General features: G+C 36.9%; 2 protein-coding genes across 2 annotated transcripts; both read left to right on the forward strand.

Moving 5' to 3' along the window:
- The first annotated feature begins 316 nt into the window (after window positions 1-316).
- LOC110385211 (sperm flagellar protein 2) lies at window positions 317-6,336 on the forward strand. Its single transcript, XM_021348079.3, has 2 exons — window positions 317-3,949; window positions 4,232-6,336. The coding sequence occupies exons 1-2, from the start codon at window positions 651-653 to the stop codon at window positions 6,261-6,263; spliced, it is 5,331 nt and encodes a 1,776-aa protein (XP_021203754.2). The 5' UTR covers window positions 317-650; the 3' UTR covers window positions 6,264-6,336.
- A 1,880-nt stretch (window positions 6,337-8,216) lies between these two features.
- On the forward strand, window positions 8,217-18,707 carry LOC101738741 (beta-1,4-N-acetylgalactosaminyltransferase bre-4). The gene is made up of 10 exons (XM_004926248.4): window positions 8,217-8,408; window positions 9,624-9,833; window positions 10,659-10,796; window positions 11,157-11,222; window positions 11,307-11,427; window positions 12,643-12,740; window positions 13,527-13,710; window positions 14,678-14,806; window positions 15,856-15,951; window positions 18,382-18,707. Exons 1-10 carry the CDS (start codon window positions 8,357-8,359, stop codon window positions 18,530-18,532), a joined length of 1,245 nt encoding a protein of 414 aa, XP_004926305.2. The 5' UTR covers window positions 8,217-8,356; the 3' UTR covers window positions 18,533-18,707.
- The last annotated feature ends 380 nt before the right edge of the window (window positions 18,708-19,087 follow it).

Raw genomic sequence — 19,087 nt, forward strand, 5'->3', positions numbered from 1 at the left:
ATTTTAGCGAAACTTAAACCGTTTCTGCAGCGCACGCAGCGGAAGGTCTCAAAAGGTAAAAATAACCCCGATTTTGAAACATTCTTTATTGGTGCTCCGCTTGTATTGGTCTTAGCGTGATGCTATATAGCCTATAGCCTTCCTCGATAAATAGGCTATCTAACACTGAGAGAATTTTTCGAACCAGTAGTTCCTGAGATAAGCGCGTTCAAAACAAACAAACTCTTCAGCTTTATAATATTAGTATAGAGTTAAAAGATGATAAGTTTATCGGTAGGTAATTAACATCAAGTAACATTTTCCTAGATTGTCATAATAAACTGCTTGCTACTTGGCGGGAATAAGCATTCCGGGAATCGTGTTGAACCATTTCACATCTCCACGAGTGCTTGTTTGATATGGCGCGAAAACTAATTTAATAATTGGCAGTTTTGCAAAAAGAGCCTGCGAAGTTTTTGGACATGTCAAGTAAATTAAGAAGTGATTAAGAAACGTATAAAATCAATCAAATTGCATAGACATACTTCAGTGTCAAATTGTCAAAAACGAATTACATCGAAAATATTGTATTGTTGTTGACAAATGCTTTTCACAAAATATAAAAAAAATAAACATACAAATCTTTTATAAATTATCACACAGGATATGAAATGGCGGAAATATTAAAAGAATGGCTTACGGAAAGATTGGAAAGACCAATAAAATGGGAAGCTCACGAATTCGGGGAAATGATGAAAAACGGCTTTGTTCTTGCTTCTGTACTATTGAGTTATAAATTTATCAATGATGAAAAACACTTTCTCATAAGATCAAGCAATGCTGCCGAACACATTAAAAACAATTGGAAATATTTATCCGAGTGGTTAAGGACGCTGGATATAAATTTAAATGATGACGATCTACGTTGCCTCATGGAAGGAAAGGGTTCATCGTTGCTCAGACTATTTTATCAGCTGTTTTTAACCCTCGATAAAAAAGATAGAACAGATTTTATTAAACGGGAAAGAAAGATGATGACAAATTTAGTAGAAAAACCGGAAACACGATTCAAAGTAGACATAGTGAAAGAGGAACGTGAGTCTGTTGTTGATGATTTGTCTAGATTTTTACTGAATGAGAAGCATTTTGTAGAATGGCAAAAGATAAAAGCTAAGCAAGTGAAGGAAACGTATGAGTATATGAAGCATAAATATTCGAAAGTGCTTAAAAATGCTAATGAGAAAAATGCCCCATTTCTCAAAAGCATTCCAAAAACTCCAAACAAAGAGCAAGAAAAAGATAACAAAGAAATGGAAAAATTTTCGCTGAGGTATCCATGTACATTTCAAAATTATACTTATGAAGAACTTTTGAAGTTGGATGAACAAGCTGTTGAAAGGCAAAAGTTTTTAGTGGACACAGAGTGGGCTAGGAACTACATGAATAATTTACATATTAAAATTCAAGATAAAACTGAATCAGAAGAGTTCCAAAAACAAATCGGGAATACAATTAGTGGCTCACTTTGGGAACTTACCGTGGCGGAAGAGGAAAGTAATCTTGATACAGAATTGGCAAAGAAAGTTATGAAATTATCGCAATTCGAGAAACAATTGTGTACGCAACTTATGGAAACGAAACAACAAACAAGAAATTTAATTAAAAATAGAATACAAGCGGAAAAACAATTTTCCGAACAGAGAGAGCAACAATTCAACCAATACCTTGAAAACGTCAAAGAACAAATCAGTTTAGAAGTGGCTGAGATAGATTTTGAAAAACGCAGACAAAATACGCTCCATAAAAAGCTATATGCCGAGAAAATGAAAAGAAAACGCCAGCATTATTATGAAATATGTTACGATACGATGTTGTCTATAGTAGACTACGTTACTAAATACGCATATTTTAAATTACTAATTGGTGATGAAATACCTCATCATTTTATTCACGAATGGAAAAATTTATATTACAAACACCAACCTATTTTTGATATTCTGGATCCAATGGAAGATATTTTAAAAGTTGAGCATGAGGATCCGCAGTATGAAGAGGTTGTGAGGCTTGAACTAGACCGACAGAATGCTTTAAATGATGTCGAGTTTAAGGAGTATCACGACTATTCACACCCGTGGAATTTAGAATGTTTAATTTCCAATTATGATCCAGAAGCTGATGACAGAAAATATGAATATCTGGGTACTAGAATCTTAGGTCATGTTGTATATAGCTTACTTGAAATAAAATATCCGTATCCGCCACAAAAGACGCCAGCGGATTTACCAGCATATTTAGCTAAAGCTGTACTTCGTGGTCTTCCAGATAGATCTCTAACCGTTGCCATGCAGACTTTATTAAATTTTCGCAAGATACAAGTTGTTAGACTTGAATCTGCTATTAATTTTTGCATGAGAAAATATAAATTTGAGATGGTCGGTTGTACAGATGTAGAATTGTGTTATGATAAATTTATTTCGGGAATTCCCGACGAAGACATCCAAAATAAAGAACTTATTCGATTAACTAAAATTGAAGATGAAGTAGAAAACAAATCGAATGAGGTGGCCGTTGCAACCATGCTGGGTACAATTCCTGCGAATACTAAGCAAACGCAGACACCTAAGGCTATACCAGAAGAGGAAATTAAATTATCCACTGCAGCAGAGCTCGGTCGTTACGCCTACGATACACTTAGTTCTGGTAGTTGGTTAACCGATTATTTGCTTTCGGCTATGATAGTTGAATACTTAAAAAGTCTGAATGTTGACGGGTTTGTCATTATAAACTATCCAAACTCATATCGAGAAGCTAGAATATTGGAGGAAACATTTTCGGGTCGAGCTCCACCTCATGAATCAGAATTAAATGATAACGACGATATATATTTAGAAGAAAACATAGCCAAACATCAGATAAAAGACAATGATCCTTTCACACTACTCAGATCGTCTAATCTCGTAAATAATCCCCATAAATTACCGAACGAGAAGCCGTTTCAAAGCTACTTTACATGTTACATAAAATTAAAAGAAACTGAAAATATTTTACATGAAAACTTTGTATGGGATTTGATCCTCGAAAATTCGGAATTTATTGATAGATTTTACTCAGCCATGGGAATCAATTACAGTATGTATTACGAAATCATCGAAAAAGATTTACTAGCACAGATTTGCAAATATATTATCGGAGATCTAGAAATTCCTATAAAATCATGCGATAAATTGTTTGGAGAAGGAATTTTGAGTCTACTCGAGTTTCCATCATCTGAAGACAAAAGAACGAAATCAAAAGTCGTAAAACCTGAAGTAAGTAATGGAAAGTCTAAAGAAAAAATACGCAGAGGATCTAAGTCTAGTAAAATGTCAATTACAAAAGAATTACAGGTTGTAAAATCACCGAGCTCCCAAGAAGAATGTACTGAGGATGTCTTTCCTGTAGCAGCTACAGCTAGTGAAGAAAATGAAAAAATATCGGTTATAAGCCCCGAAGAGGTCAAAGTTATAGCTGGCGAAGAAGAGTGGGACTATGCACAGCTGCCTATAGTAGATACAATAGGTGTGGCCCTAGCATCTTGTTGGGAAGAAATAGAAAAAACTTACATTTATGACATAAAACAATTACTGTTCTCTAAGAGATTACAAATGAATTGTCTGGTACCTTACAGCAGATTTGTTAAGGATAAAATGGAGCAGATCATAACACTGCCATCGCATAAACAAGACTTAGTAATGAAATTTCAAAAAGATTACAATGATTTTGAAATTGATTGGCAAAATATTGGTTTAACTAAGAACGAATGGCATTGTCGGGTTAAAGAGCTCCAAAATAAATTGTATCACATTTGCGACGTAAGGAAATTGTACGCCGAACAACAAAGACAATTACTTCTGTCCGATAATTGGACTATGGAAGAATTAACCACAATGGTTAATACGTATATATCTTTTATGCAAATGGAGTTAAACAGGTATAATCTCAATAGTTATTATCAAATATTATAGTGTAAATAGTTTATATGGTTGCCGCAGGTCGAGTGACGAAACTATAGAGTGCAAGCTTTAATGTTTTCATTAATGATTGTATTTTAAAACAGTTTGAAACAACATTCTGTGGTTTTCTAAACTTATGTCCTGGTTTAACATGTGGCAAAGTAGAGGGAGGCCTCTCTTTTGCCTATTATTATGTATCCCGAGTAGTTACGTAGTTATAGTAATATTTTTACTGAAAACTACGGTATGTTTTATTGCAGATCTATGTTGACGTTTCAAATTTTTCATGATTTTTATTATGCAATGTTGAAGAAACCACTTCCTTCAGATCGATTGTCTTCAAAAGATTTAACTAAAATAACAAGGGACACTGATGATGGTTCTGGTAAGAAAGGTGGCGAAGATAAAATATACAAACAGTTGAAAGCTAATCATCAAGAAATGTTGTCGAAAAACATACAAATTGATTACAGCAACAATCCATTTAATTTAATTATTGAGAACAATGTTAAATTTGCCATGAAAATTGTGAAAGACACGAATGATTCTTATAGGTCGTTAATTAGTAAAGAATACAATGAGATAGCTAAAGCGTCACAAGCTCCTAAGAAAAAGGAAGGAAATAATTCCGAGATGTCGATCAGTTCAGAGGAGATTTTCAAAGAGAACGCTTTGAAATGCATTGATGAATGGACCATGGGTATAAACGGAGAAATGTTTAGATTCAACTTGCGACTAACAACTCTTCAGAATAAATGCCATCAAGATATGAAACTGTTCAATGATCATATTTATAAAACATTCACTGAAATACAAAACGATATCAATAAATATTATTTAGGTGAGATCAAGTCTGTTGATCGGTTATGCAAGTACCTTCAAATGGCCATTGAAAATGGTAGAAAAGTCCCGGAAAGTCTTACACTTGAGCACGATACGTTTGTTATTGACCACAATTTAATACAGTTTGCGAATTTAGACATGTTGACGGAAAAAGAAGAAATTGAAATAGTTTTTGGTGAGATGGACTTTAAAGTTGGTCAATTAGCAAGATTAAGATCACAATTTAAATTAGTTGCACCTACCGGTATAGTCTTTCAGCAAGCGTTCATTTACCTTTTGCAAGATTTCCTTTTGTTCGGTAAAGAATCCTGTGATGGCCCTATACTTCCACCGTTGTGGAATCGTTTAGATCCAGAACAGATACCGAAATTAGTGATGTTAATATACGGCGATACAGTTCATGTTGATTGGAGAGATTTCTTAATATACTGTTTGAATATTAAATTTCCATCTGTAGAGGAGCTCCTAAGAATACGGAAACATTTCCGTTGTGCTGACAATGAGTCTACAGAGTTGCTCGACAGAGATAGTTTTCTAAAAAGCGAATTTTGGTTCGACATAGATTTTGATCTTGAAGATCCACATGCCATATTAAGATTAAATTTAATTAAACACTATTTGTTTGAACTATTCGAAACCAGTGAGAACTTAATGAACTATCCTGCTTTCTTGTTGGCATTTTGTAAAAGTGCAGATCCCATTGAAGGTTTCGCTATGGCCATTTCGATGGCCGTCGGAAAGAAAGTCTGTTACAAATTAGAAGACTGTCAAGATGTTATTTGTAAATTAATAGAGCAGAAAAAATATAAAGACGAATGTTTAGCTTGTGCACATAAATGTACTGAACAATTTCTGACCACACTCCTAACAAAAGTAGTTAATATTTGTGAAGGTACTACGATCGAAGAAATACAGTTTACTGAACCATCTTTGAGCGATAAGAAAGGAAAGAAAACTAAGGTTGCTAAAGCAAAGAAGATTGAGAGTGCCCAAAGTGCTCGAGTGCCAAGGAGTCAAAAGAATTTGGTTAGTCAAAGTAAACTGGCACAGTCTACTATTGATATTAAAACTACGTTTATTTGTCCGCCCTGTCAAGAAGATGTTGAAGTTATCGAAGAGAAAACTCCAGAGATAAAAGAAGAAGAAGAAGTAGAACTGAAGCCCGAACCTTTGGAAGATCCTAACATTACATATGCCGTGAACCAATCTGTTATATGGAATGTACTGCAAATTTGTTTGCCATGGCACTTTAAATTGATGCCAGAAAAAATGGTTAATCCAAATATAGAGCAAGTAAATGACTTGTTTAAGAAATTGGAGACTGACACAGACAATGGTGATATTTATATTAGCAAATTTGTTAGCGATACCAAAATATGCAAACTACTTCATAAAGTCAAAAAGTTTACTTTTGTAAATTTGACGGATTCGATTCGTAACGTTATTTAGGATTATTACTGTAATATTAATGTTTTGTTTCCAATAAAAGTTCCAATTAAAGTTTTGTGTCCATAAAATTAAATGGTTTCACATGATACACAATACTAACTGCAATTTCTGGGACGTGAAGCGGAATACGCAAATTTCCGTGCGCAGATACCTTTTTTTTTAATAAATAAATTCCGTAAGGCATGAATAAGAACAACATTGCGATGCACCGGTGTTCTAATCCCGCAGGCGCCTAGGCGTCTACTAATTTTTCTAGTGAAATACGTACTCAATAAATGTTCACAATTGACTTCCACGGTGAAGGAATAACATCGTGTAATAAAAATCAAACCCGCAAAATTATAATTTGCGTAATTACTGGTGGTAGGATCTCTTGTGAGTCTGCACGGGTAGGTACTACCACCCTGCCTATTTCTGCCGTGAAGCAGTAATGCGTTTCAATAAATAAATAAAAAATTACAAATACGTATGTATTAAATTAAAAAATCAGATAAATCACAGATAAGTGTAAAAGCAGCATCACGAAATTATTTGATATTTTTTACTATGTTGAAATTTGACCACTTCGTTACTTTTACGTTAAAAATTAAAAGTTATCTTATATTTGAGAGTACCTATTACTAGAAATAGGTATCGTATAGGTAGGTAGAAATTGTCGTTTCGTTTTCTGAGTAGATATTGTTTTCTGAGTAGATACCGATTTCCGGACATTCCATTGTACTTCCGAACAACGAAGTATTTCGGGAATTTATTCCCGAAACAATTTTTATGTTAAGTGAACAGTGTGATGACTTTCACAAGTTATCTTTCGAAAAGTGAGAATGTGGTTTGATGGGTTAAGATCTTCCGATTGACTGTTTAGGAAAACTAAGATTTTACTGAATTTAAAGCTTAAAATAAAAATTTCTATGATAATTATGGTAAAGATAAAAATAAATGTTAATTCCGTTGACTAGAATTTTCCTGTATATTCGAATCACAATTTGAAACTTTTCTGCAAAAGAATGTTGTTTCGCCATATTATCAAGATGAAAACGAACCGAGGTCTGTATTAATATTATTATCTGTATCATTATCTGTATTAATCATTTAATCCGGGTGTTGACTGATTCATTTATTTTACAGAAAACGCTGCGCGATCGCGCTGACTTAAGTAATATGAGCTCAAATGTGTTGGAGATATCCAGAATGACTTCATTTTCAGAGAAATTTTGAAAGATTTTCAGACGTATCATGTTTTAATAGGATGACCGCGGATACGACAGTGCTAATGCAACCTTAAAGCATTTATTTATTTATTTATTGCATATAATGTATTTTATGTTTTTTTATTATTTTTTTTTATTGCCCTTGTTGGCAGACGAGTACAAGGCCCACCTGAAGGTAAGTGGTTACCGTCGCCCATGGACTCCAGCAATGCCAGGGGCAGAGCCAAGTCGCTGCCTACCTTTATTGGTGCGTGTGTTTGTTGGAATTCATGGCTCATATGCTCTTATTTTGTGGTTAGGGGCCTGGAGACATAACGACGTAAGCACCGCCAACCGTTCAAACTGGAACACATACTCATGATTGCAGACTCACAAGATGCTCTACCAGTGTCAGTGGAACGCTACTGCCAGTGTCCGGTGATTCTTTTAGGCACCTTCTATGCAACCCACGGGAAGGGTCGTTCTTGATTTTCTTCTATGGACAACGGCACTCCCGATATACAAACACACGTTGATGTATTTTAGCTTTCCAACCTTATAAGTTCATATTCTTCTTTTCTTAAGTCATCATAAACATATACATATGTCTGCAAGAGCCCTTTCAATTTGGTAACATCATATTTTGATTATAAGTAAGATATTGTTTTGGATATTTAAAAAAGCACATTCTCCGTAAATCTTTTATTTTTATTTCATATTAATAGACGTGATTAATTTTAAATTTGAGCGAAAGAAAATCCCGAGTCTATTGCGATTGAATACCTGTAGCAACATTAAAAACATTGTTAGTTGTACATTTTTTATTTACAAACACACAACCCAAACAATAACCGTGTCATTTCGAAAATGTCTTTATGTGCTTCATTCAATCGATAACTTTTAGACATGAATTTCATACCAGTGAGGAAGATTTTAAAGTGTCTAGGAATTTACAAAAGTAAGTCACTTTTTTATTAGTTATATTAAAAAAAAACGATAACGGTGGTGGTGGTGGGTGGACACAGCGGAACACACATTGGCGCGTTGCTCTGGATTCGACGAGCAACGCGCCGCCCTCGTCGCGGTCATAGGAGAGGACCTCTCGCTGCCGCGCGTCGTGGCTACGATGCTCGGCAGCGACGCGTCCTGGAAGGTGATGCTCGACTTCTGCGAGTCCACCATCTCGCAGAAGGAGGCGGCGGAGCGAGAGAGGGAGAGCTCTTCCCTTTCCGCACCGATCCGCCGCCGTCGAGCCGGGGGCCGGAGGCGGGAATACGCCCGCACGTCCCGGCCCCTGTAGGTAGCGGCCTCCCCCCGGTGAAGGTCAAGGGGCGACCTGAGGGGGTGAGGCCGCGCGGCGCGCTACCAGCACTCTAGCGCGTTGCCGTGGAGTGAATAGAGCGACCGGTCGACGGTGTATCGCGTCCCGACCCGGCAGGCTGGTTCTGGTCCAGCGGGGTATTCCGGGACACCAGCGGCACCGTCTGGGCGGCCCGACGGGCTGCCGTACCGAGACGGCCGACGTTTCAGAGCCTTCGATTCGCCTCGAAGGCTCCATCGGCTCGGCGTCCTTGGGGTGAGCCGCGCCGTCTGGTTGTAGTGTTGACCGCGGTAGCCCCCCTACCTCATCCGGGTTCTGACCTCGGAGGGGATCGGACGTCGGGTGTAAGAGTGCAGGGGAGTCGTTTAGTGGGTGGGTCCTAAAATCCTTGGGCCCGCGATCTGCTCACAACACCATGCAGATCGTTGAGTCTCACATACCCCGCGCGCCCCTTTTGCGCGGGGACCTCGTAGGAGGTTCGGCCCTCTAACCGAAAAAAAAAAAAAAAATGGTGGTGGTGGGGAAAGGCTATTTATTTGGTTTAAGCAACATTTCGCTTAGCACTCGACAAATTATCTTTGTAGTTAAAGGTCCGTTTTATTTGGTATCAATTGGCATCAACAGTTCGATGTTTATAATTGAATTTCAATTGAGTATAACCCTATTCAAATAGCTGAAAAAGCTTTTGACATCTCGACTCTGCCGAAGCGCACCCGAACTGAGTCGATGTTTGACGAGTAGTTGCGGTCCACATTCACTAGGTGGCGCGCTTTCGCTTCATTTGTCGTGTCCCGATGCGGCATAAAATATTTGATAATAAACTTATATTATACAATTTTGTTTGTATTTTAGAAAGAGACAGAACACCGATATCTCTACATAGCTATATAGATAGTGTGCCGCAAAGAAATGAATATACGAACAGACGATGGATTATGCTTCTATTCATAATATCCGGAATTCTACTTTTAATTTCACAGTACAGAGCGTTACCAAAACAAACGTTTACTGAAGTACCTGAGAAAATAGTTAATATTGATGAATTTGAAGCAATTTATAAAGGTTACATAATATATTTTTAATAAAAAATGTAGTTGATATGAGTATGAGATTGAGTATGATTGTTAGCTTGCCCCAGCGGAAGGAGAAACAAACAGAAGTCTCGTCGTAGTTTGACTAGTTCTTGTAGAGATACGACCATTTTATTACTATTGTCCCGGAGACCTCTCCAATTTCACCAGGGCAGGTGGGCGAGCAAAGGCTCAGCCAGGAGGGGTGGAATTTGCTAACAGCTGCCCAAGCGCCTCCAAAGCAGACCTAACAACTCAAGGGCAGCTGCTTCGCGAATCAATAATCTACGACAATATCTAAAAACAGAGATAAACAAAAACAAACAATCTATGATTGTTATTAACCTAAACGCTGGAGAAGTAAGCAGAAGTCACGTTGCATTTCAACTATGTAGTTCTTATACAGATACCACAGATATAATTTTATTAGTGTTGTGACCAGACAAAGTTACAGATGCGAATTAAGTAGTTACCACTGGCGACATCGCAACGTCGCCATCTTTGATAAATTGGGATCGAAGCTCTAATTGTATTGTTTAACGGCTCTCCCACTCTATAAGCAGGAATCCATGATTCCTTCAGAGTAGAAATAGGTGGGAAGGTGCTACCCACTCAACGGTACCCGGTAGCAAATAAAAATAACCCACCCGGTGGAGGATCTTACCTTTTTAGACACACCCACATAAACCTTCGTAAAGATATAATGTAACCAAATAACGTTGACAACGTGTTTGCATTAATATTAGCAAAGGCCATTAAAATAGGTAAGAAAAATGAGATTCTTGGAGAGTATAAGTTCAGAAGTTTTTTTTTACAGACGATAATAATTATTCTGTTATTAGACGTATGGTTGAAGTGAATACGTCTACTGTACAAGATATAATGCTATCCACAACTGTGAAAGACATACTGAGTAGGGATGAAAATATATTTGTACAAACAAAAAAAGCACAGGGTAAGTGCAATGCTAATAATCATTAGGTATTCTTTATATCTGTGGACTGGCCATATATACCGTAGAACTGACGATCGCTGGAGCAGATGTGTTCTCGAGTGGAGTCCGCGCAACGGAAAACGTAGTGTGGGACGACTGGCTAGGTGGTGCGATGATCTTCAGACGGTGGCCGGCAGGAGGTGGATGAGGAAAGCCGACGACCGGGCACTGTGGTGTGGATTGGGAGAGGCCTATGTCTAGTCTAGTCTAGCCTATGTCTATGTCCAGCAGTGGACGACTATGGGCTGATCATGATGTTGATGATGATGATGATGATGATTCTTTAAATGCGACATAATACAGAAATTAAACACATTCCAGAATTAAGAAAACAAGAACAAACAAATGGACATTTGCCATTTTGCTTTCACAAAATTCACTCGAATCGTAAGTACGGAATTGCTGTGGCTATACATTGCCGTTTAATAATTTTAACAAAAGTTAACATAAAACCTTTTGTCTGCATTCCAGACAGCGCGAATTTAGAATCCGAGGAACTTCACAAACAGCTCTCTGTTATCAAACCTGGTGGATATTACTACCCAAAAAATTGTCGTTCCAGGCATAAAGTGGCTATTCTGGTGCCGTACAGGTAGATCATGATATTGTAACGCGCTGGGGCTCGGGATAAATAAAATTCTACCGAATTACAAGTTCACACTGTATTCAACACTTAGAACACATAAAACACTACACTACACTTTAAAATTCTCAATTCGCTTCTTTCGCTTCGCTTCAGGTGATCCGATCGCTCTTTCGCTTCGAGTAGTTCGATAGTTCCGATTACTTTCTGACTGCGTGCCAACTCTACAATGCTTTTATAGTCGATAAAACAATATTCCACACATATCTAGTATTGTGTTTCCGCTATCTGACAATAGATGGCGTTGTACTGCTCGAGCGTTCTAGGCGCTACTAGATCCTTCGATATTCGTTCAACTATTCGGCGATAGGTGGCGGTACTCTGACCGGCGTAACAATATACTTAGTACGAAATTCTATGTACACTCTTCTTTCTTCTTTTTAAGATATGGTAATCAACTTCTGGCAATATCGTTATTGCCAGGTTCGAGTTTATAATAATCTTCAGTTAATAAATACATACATATTGTGTTACATGAGAAACGATATGGAGCGAAATGGGATGAATTTGATTCATTTGAGACTTAAATAAATTGGGATGAAATTAGATGAAACGTGATGAGATCAGATGGTAGGGTGGGTATTCAGGCTCAGTAAAACGACTTTTATTTACTGAGACTTCAGTGAAATTTTCAGAAGAACCCAAAAAACCACGTCCAGCGGCTTTGTTTCATGTTCCCGTCCGTGTGCACTTTCACATACTAAACAGTTATAAGCCACATTGTTACACTCTTAAAACTGAGGAAACAATACGTTAATAAAATTGTGTTAAAACAAAAAGTTAATAAAATAACAAAAAAAATGCGCCAAAAAGTTCTATGCCACCCTATAGAGTCAATAGATTTAGCACATTTCAGACCCGGTACAAGCTAGTGAATCTGTAATACCATGCTATTACAGATTATGCCATGCTATTACAGATTATGTTTGTAAATATATATAATCACGCAAAAATAGTTTTAATTATTCTTCAAATCTTAAGTTTCGAAAAAACAAATCAAAATATCAACATATAAAATACTATATTTAATAATTTTTTCTATTCTAACACAATAATACGTCAATATTACAAATTATGCTGTATTTTGTTGACAAAATTGCGCTGACTGTATAGAAAGGATTGTATATTTGCATTGTTTGAAACTTTTCTTTTGTTCCATTACAGAGACAGGGAAACGAATTTAGCTGTGTTCGTTTTCAAAATTCACCCCTTCTTGATGAGGCAGAATTTGGAGTACCGTATATTTGTTATAGAACAAGCCGGTAAGTGTTATTTATGTTTCGTATTTTTTTATTTTTTTTTATTGTTTAGATGGTTGGACGAGCTCACAGCCCACCTGGTGTTAAGTGGTTACCGGAGCCAATAGACAGTTACAACGTAAATGCGCCACCCACCTTGAGATATCAGTTCTAAGGTCTCAGTATAGTTACAACAGCTGCCCCACTCTTCAAACTGAAACGCATTACTGTTTTACGGCAGAAATCGGCAGGGTAGGTACCCGTGCGGACTCACAAGAGGTTCTACCGCCAGTAAAAAATATATGTAGGTTGTGCAACGCAACCATAGTGAAGGGTACGGAATAATGAGCCTATTTAGGGAGCCTATTTAGCCTAGAGGGAACAGTATTTGAAACGGTACTTGTTTGTTAAGTCAAATTTACTTTAATGAAAGTGGAAACTATTAGAAATTCAAAACAAAATGACAATGGAGAAAGGCTCGCCGAGCGTTCTTGCGATACATATTTGGCGTCAGTTATTGTGTTACACAGCGTGCAGTGCAGAAACAACAAATTCTTGTACGCCCCGTTTAATATTTTTATTTATATTGCCGGATTCTTGTACCCATTTATAAATGTATTTTTTTCGACGAATTGCCTTACTACATTCGAGTTGTTGTAGAAAATTCTAGTTGAATTCTGTTCACCTTTTTAATTTTTATTTCATTTATAACCAAAGCAGGCTTTCTCATTATGATGAATAAGAACTTTTTAGTACGCAATGAAATATTTTCAACAAAATGCCGCTACTTTTTTATATTTTTCGTTCCAGGCAACCAAAGCTTCAATCGAGGATGCCTCTTTAACGTTGGCTTCAAAGAGATATTCAAATATAACAATTGGCAATGTGTGGTATTCCACGATGTAGACCTGATACCTCTTGATGACCGCATACTGTACACATGTCCATCTTTTCCGAGGCATATGTGCGGCACTGTCGTGCAGAAGGAGAACCTGTAAGATATTACAACCTTTTTGTTTATACCTCATTATAATTGCCTGAGTTCGATACAAAATGTCGCCAGTATCATTGTTGTACTTTGATTTGACATGTCGGCCGCCATTTTTATGAAGATTTTTTAGTCTTTTGATTATCTTTTTTTTCTTTCCCGAAATGTGCGTGATGTACATATTTATAAATACAAATAGACATAGTCGATGATATATAAGTATGTGTGTCTCATCTGTTAAGCCAAGGAGACTAGAAACAAAACAATAGTAGAGTTATTTGATTATGTGAATCGTTTGTGAAGAAGGGAGAACTGGTGATTTGAGACACGATTACGAAAATCGATTATACTTCTCTATTCCTATATTTATTTTATTTCAATATTGTAAAAAATTAGGTCGCGCGGAAGTTGCCATTCTGTGTGACGCGAATATGCGTACGCTATCTATTCATATTATTATATATGAGTCGTCTATTATCAAAGGTGGCAATCTGTGCATTTGGACAAAAAAAATTTATTGATATGTCAATACAGATTGATTTGAATATAATCGTCTCCTTCAAAGAATACGGTACAAAAACTGCATTAAATAAAGGTTAATGCTTAACCTGTTATTTATCTAAGATGTCGTTCAGAAGAGTTTTGTGACTGCCAATGGAATACAAAGTCAATAATTCGTTTTTCTGATTTACCAATAATTGTCCAAAAGTCACATTGCCGGCTTTGATAATAGTCGACTCATATGACATAGGTATATCTTTTCATATTAGCATTAGCTGTAGGCTTATTTTCAAATTCTCAAAAGGTCCAATATGTAATTTAGAGCGCCCGGTATTTGTTTTAAAATATTATAGTAGAAGACTCTAATAAACTTTTAATATATATATTTGGAGTCTACGGAACAGGAGGGTAAGTAGTGGCATTTATGTTAAATATATCCTGTAATGTAATTTAGATGACATTGTCTTTTCAGGCCATATTACAAATACCACACGCTTTTCGGTGGAGTATCCTCGATGAGCGTGAGACATTTCGAGGCAGTGAATGGTTTCGCCAATGTGTACTGGGGATGGGGAGGGGAAGACAACGATTTGTTTTGGAGGTTTTTATTTCATTTCCTTATTTCATTTTTTTTATTTTTATTTTATTTATTAGTCACATAATACACGTCACAAGCTAAAAAGATACATAAAAACACACAAGTAAAACATCTATACGACAAAATAACACGATAATGAAAACGAATCTAACTTATAATGTAAGGAAATAATTTTATTCACAATATACAATTAAACAATTACAATAAACCTATTATTAACGTGGAGGATGCCCTTGAACATTTTTATAAACGTCACTAACCTATAAGTAATAATATCCAGCTCAGTTGACGACCTTGCCAGTTCGTTATAGATGCTACACATTTTTACTGAATCGTAAGATAAAGGCATGCAGCGAGGATGTGACGTCATTCTTGAAAGCCGTTGCTATCGCGTGTTGTTGGGAAATGATTTGGACCTGAGTCCCTATGGTAGCCCGTGTTTTGGAGTACTCATGAGTTGCTGCATTTAGGTACTGATTTTTTTTAAGATTGAAAGATTACTGGTGGCCCGAAGGTCTTTCCAGGACAGGTGCGCGAGCAAAGGCTCAGCCAGGAGGGGTGGGATTTGCTAACAACTGCCCGAGCGCCTCCGAAGGAGACTTAACAACTCAAGAGCAATAGCTTCGCGAATTAATCTACTACCGGATCGGAATCGCGACCCGCTGAGAAGATCCGGCGAGAAACTCAGCGGGCTGATGCATGGGTTAGGTTAGGTACTGATGTTAAGGTAGCCTTTGATTATTCGATTGAGATTTCGACCCATGCTGTAAAGTCTGGGGCCCCGATAGCTACCAAACATCAGATAAGCCGGTTAACTCGTCCATGCACCAATAAAAACACAAGAAATGTCAATTAAATTTAGGAAGAGTAATTTCTGATTTATTAAGGTGTTTATTTCGGTTAGAAATCATTTTATCTGGCAACACCGCAAAGCTTTTAAATCGGTTTGTTTCTGGTTCTCAAACTAAATGGCATTATTTTAGGTTGAGGTACGTTTAAGTATTTCGTAGTAAGGATTTGATTTAGCTATTAAAATTAACTATTTTAACTAGGATTCACGCTGCAAAGCTTCCTATTGTGAGATACAACAAGACTTTGGCACGTTACACGTCGCTTCCGCACATCAAGCAGCACGAAAATCCAAACAGGTATGTAATGGTGTTTTTTTTATTGCTTAGATGTGTGGACGAGCTCACAGCCCACCTGGTGATAAGTTGTTACTGGAGCCCATAGACATCTACAACGTAAATGCGCCACCCACCCTGAGATATAAGTTCTAAGGTCTTAGTATAGTTACAACGGCTGCCCCACCCTTCAAACCGAAACGCATTACTGCTTCACGGCGGAAATAGGCAGGGTAGTGGTACCTAGCCGTGCGGACTGACAAGAGGTCCTACCACCAGTATTTATGCATATTATAATTTTGCGAGTTTGATTTTTATTACACGATGTTATTCCTTCACCGTGGAAGCCAATCGTGAACATTTGTTAAGTACGTATTTCATTAGAAAAATTGGTACCCGCCTGCGGGATTCGAACACCGTTGCATCGCTCGATACGAATGCACCGGACGTCATATCCTTTAGCCACGATTATTTTAATAATACATAATATAAAAATTTAATGAACATTAATTATTATCCATATGGTCATCGATCCTTGATGCGCGTGCACATTTCTAAGTTAATCGGCCGTCTTGACGTCTGGGAAAATGACGTTCAAATAATCCCCTTAAATAAAAGCGTGTAAAAAAATAGAGGTATAAACAATGATGCTAAAACTATTGACTATAACATCAGTGGCGATTACTCGTGAGGCACATAACATCTGCCCACAGAAATTATACTGAACGACGACCACAACCGCCCTGACAAGAGTTTTTTTTTATTACTTAGATGGGCGGACGAGCTCACAGGCCCCCTGTTGTTAAGTGGTTACTGGAGTCCATAGACATCTACGACGTAAATGCGCCACTCACCTTGAGATATAAGTTCTAAGGTCTCAAGTATAGTTACAACGAATGCCCCTTTAATAGGCAGGGCGGCGGTACCTGCCCGCGCGGACTCAAAAGAGGTCCTACCACTAGTAAAGACAAGGAAAAAGTAACATTCGGATCGCTGCAAAGATACATATAGCTTTTACGTACATACGTTATTGGACTTCAATATCCACCTAACATCGGAAAAAATGCTTGTTTAACAGCATAGCTCACGTCTTCGTCTTCTTCTATTGCCCTTATCTCACGTTACGTGGCGTCAACGCTGTATGTATTTTTTCGTCACTTCTGCACTCACATCCTCTTCTCGCAAATCGTCCGGTCCAGATCCAATATTTCGCACAGTCCATCAAAGTTTTTCCAGGACCCCTCTTTCTCACATTACCGCCTACTTTCATACGCAACTTGTCCCTTCGTCTAGAACAATAAAAAAATTTAGGACATATCAAAAATAAACTTTTATAATCTTTGTGTTACATTACTGATAAGCATTGGTAAATATATACGTAAATGCGTAAGTACATGTACCTACAATGTACAACCAATCGAATGTTAATAATGTTTGATTGGAATTCAGGAAGCGATGTGCTCGGTACTGATTAGATTGCGGTCAACATTTAGCGCGCAGCGGTTGCAGCTAGCTATCTGTTATCTACACGCGATAAGATATCCTTTATATTGGTTAACTTGTATCGTATTTATATGTACATAAATATCCATAAGTTGTTGTGAAGGGACGGACCAAATAGAGGTGGTAGGCGGCGCTGATGTTAACAAAACCGAGATAGTATTTTTTTACTGGCCATATAGTGATGGTTGGACGAGCTCACAGCCCACCTAAATGTTCAGTGTACTTAGTGCGTGTTTTTAACGTTCTCGATAACGTAAAAGTTAACTCGAATTTGTATGCAGTTGGAACAGCGCCCTTAGTGGCAAACGCATGGACATGTTTTTAAAAAAAATTTACCCGTTTCTACGACATGAACGGAGCCATTTGATTGATGGTATCTGTGGTGGCACCGCGAAATATAATCTAACCTTTTCTCAAATGAAATTTAAAAAACTTCTCACTCAAATGAAATTTAAAAAAATTACACTAAAAGTGAAATTACTAGGCTGCTATATTTGGAATCTAGCTTGAACAACAGAGTTGCTGGACCACATCAACAATGGCTGGAAGATTGGAACTTCTACTAAGAGAGTATTTCTCAATAGAACTATAAGACTCGAAGAATGATAGCGACATTTTTTTATTGGATACCATTTATATTTGGAATCTAGCTTGAACAACAGAGTTGCTGGACTATCATCAACAATGGCTGGAAGATTGAAACTTCTACTAAGAGAGTATTTCTCAATAGAACTATAGAACTCGAAGAATGATAGCGATATTTTTTTATTGGATACCATCTGTCGTATTAAATGCAGGCGCCCGTGCGGGTCTGAACTCGAATCTAACTGTCCCACTATTCACTACAAATAAACGTCAATCATTGCCTCATCAATCATTGCATCAATAGAGATAATAGAATACGGTAAAACTCAAAAAAATACACGTATAAATAATTATTTTTTGTTCCAGATATCGACTTTTAAGCAATGGAGCTGAAAGATGTAAAATTGACGGGTTGTCTAATTTAGTTTATACAGTCATATTAGTAACAGAAAATCATCTTTACACTCGTATACTAGTAGATATTGATCGAATGAAAAATATAACAGATACATTTTAAATCAATGATAATATTGCGATCTTCGATTGTGTCATAGATAAACATTTAAGTTCAAATAAAATTTACGATAAGCTGCACAACAATTGACACTATGGCTATTGCATAATATATGTTAGTATTTACCACGTTATGTAAGTGATGTAAAAAAAAACATGTTAAATAAACTAAACATATAGATACCTAGTATTATTACAATTGGTACACAAAGCTGCATTTCACATGAGGAGGGTTTCAAATTGATTATAAGTTAAAATTATATAAACTTATTTTTAGATTGAGCATACTCATAATTAAAACGAAATGAATTCTAGGTACCTAATATAATATAATAAGATTTATATCAACTGTAAATCGGTAAGTGCTTGCTAAGTAATGACTTGGACAATATTATTATCAACGGAGTTAGTGTATTTTAAACTGAATACATGTAGGATCTACCGGAAAATTGATTGAATGCATCTGTGTAACATTTTTGTAAATAGTTCAACAATCAATTCTGAACAATATTTAAAAAAATAATTTTGGCATATATGTACAGCTTTCTTTTAGTCATAA

Source organism: Bombyx mori, chromosome 3 (genome assembly GCF_030269925.1).
Source record: "Bombyx mori chromosome 3, ASM3026992v2".
Lineage (NCBI taxonomy): Eukaryota > Metazoa > Arthropoda > Insecta > Lepidoptera > Bombycidae > Bombyx > Bombyx mori.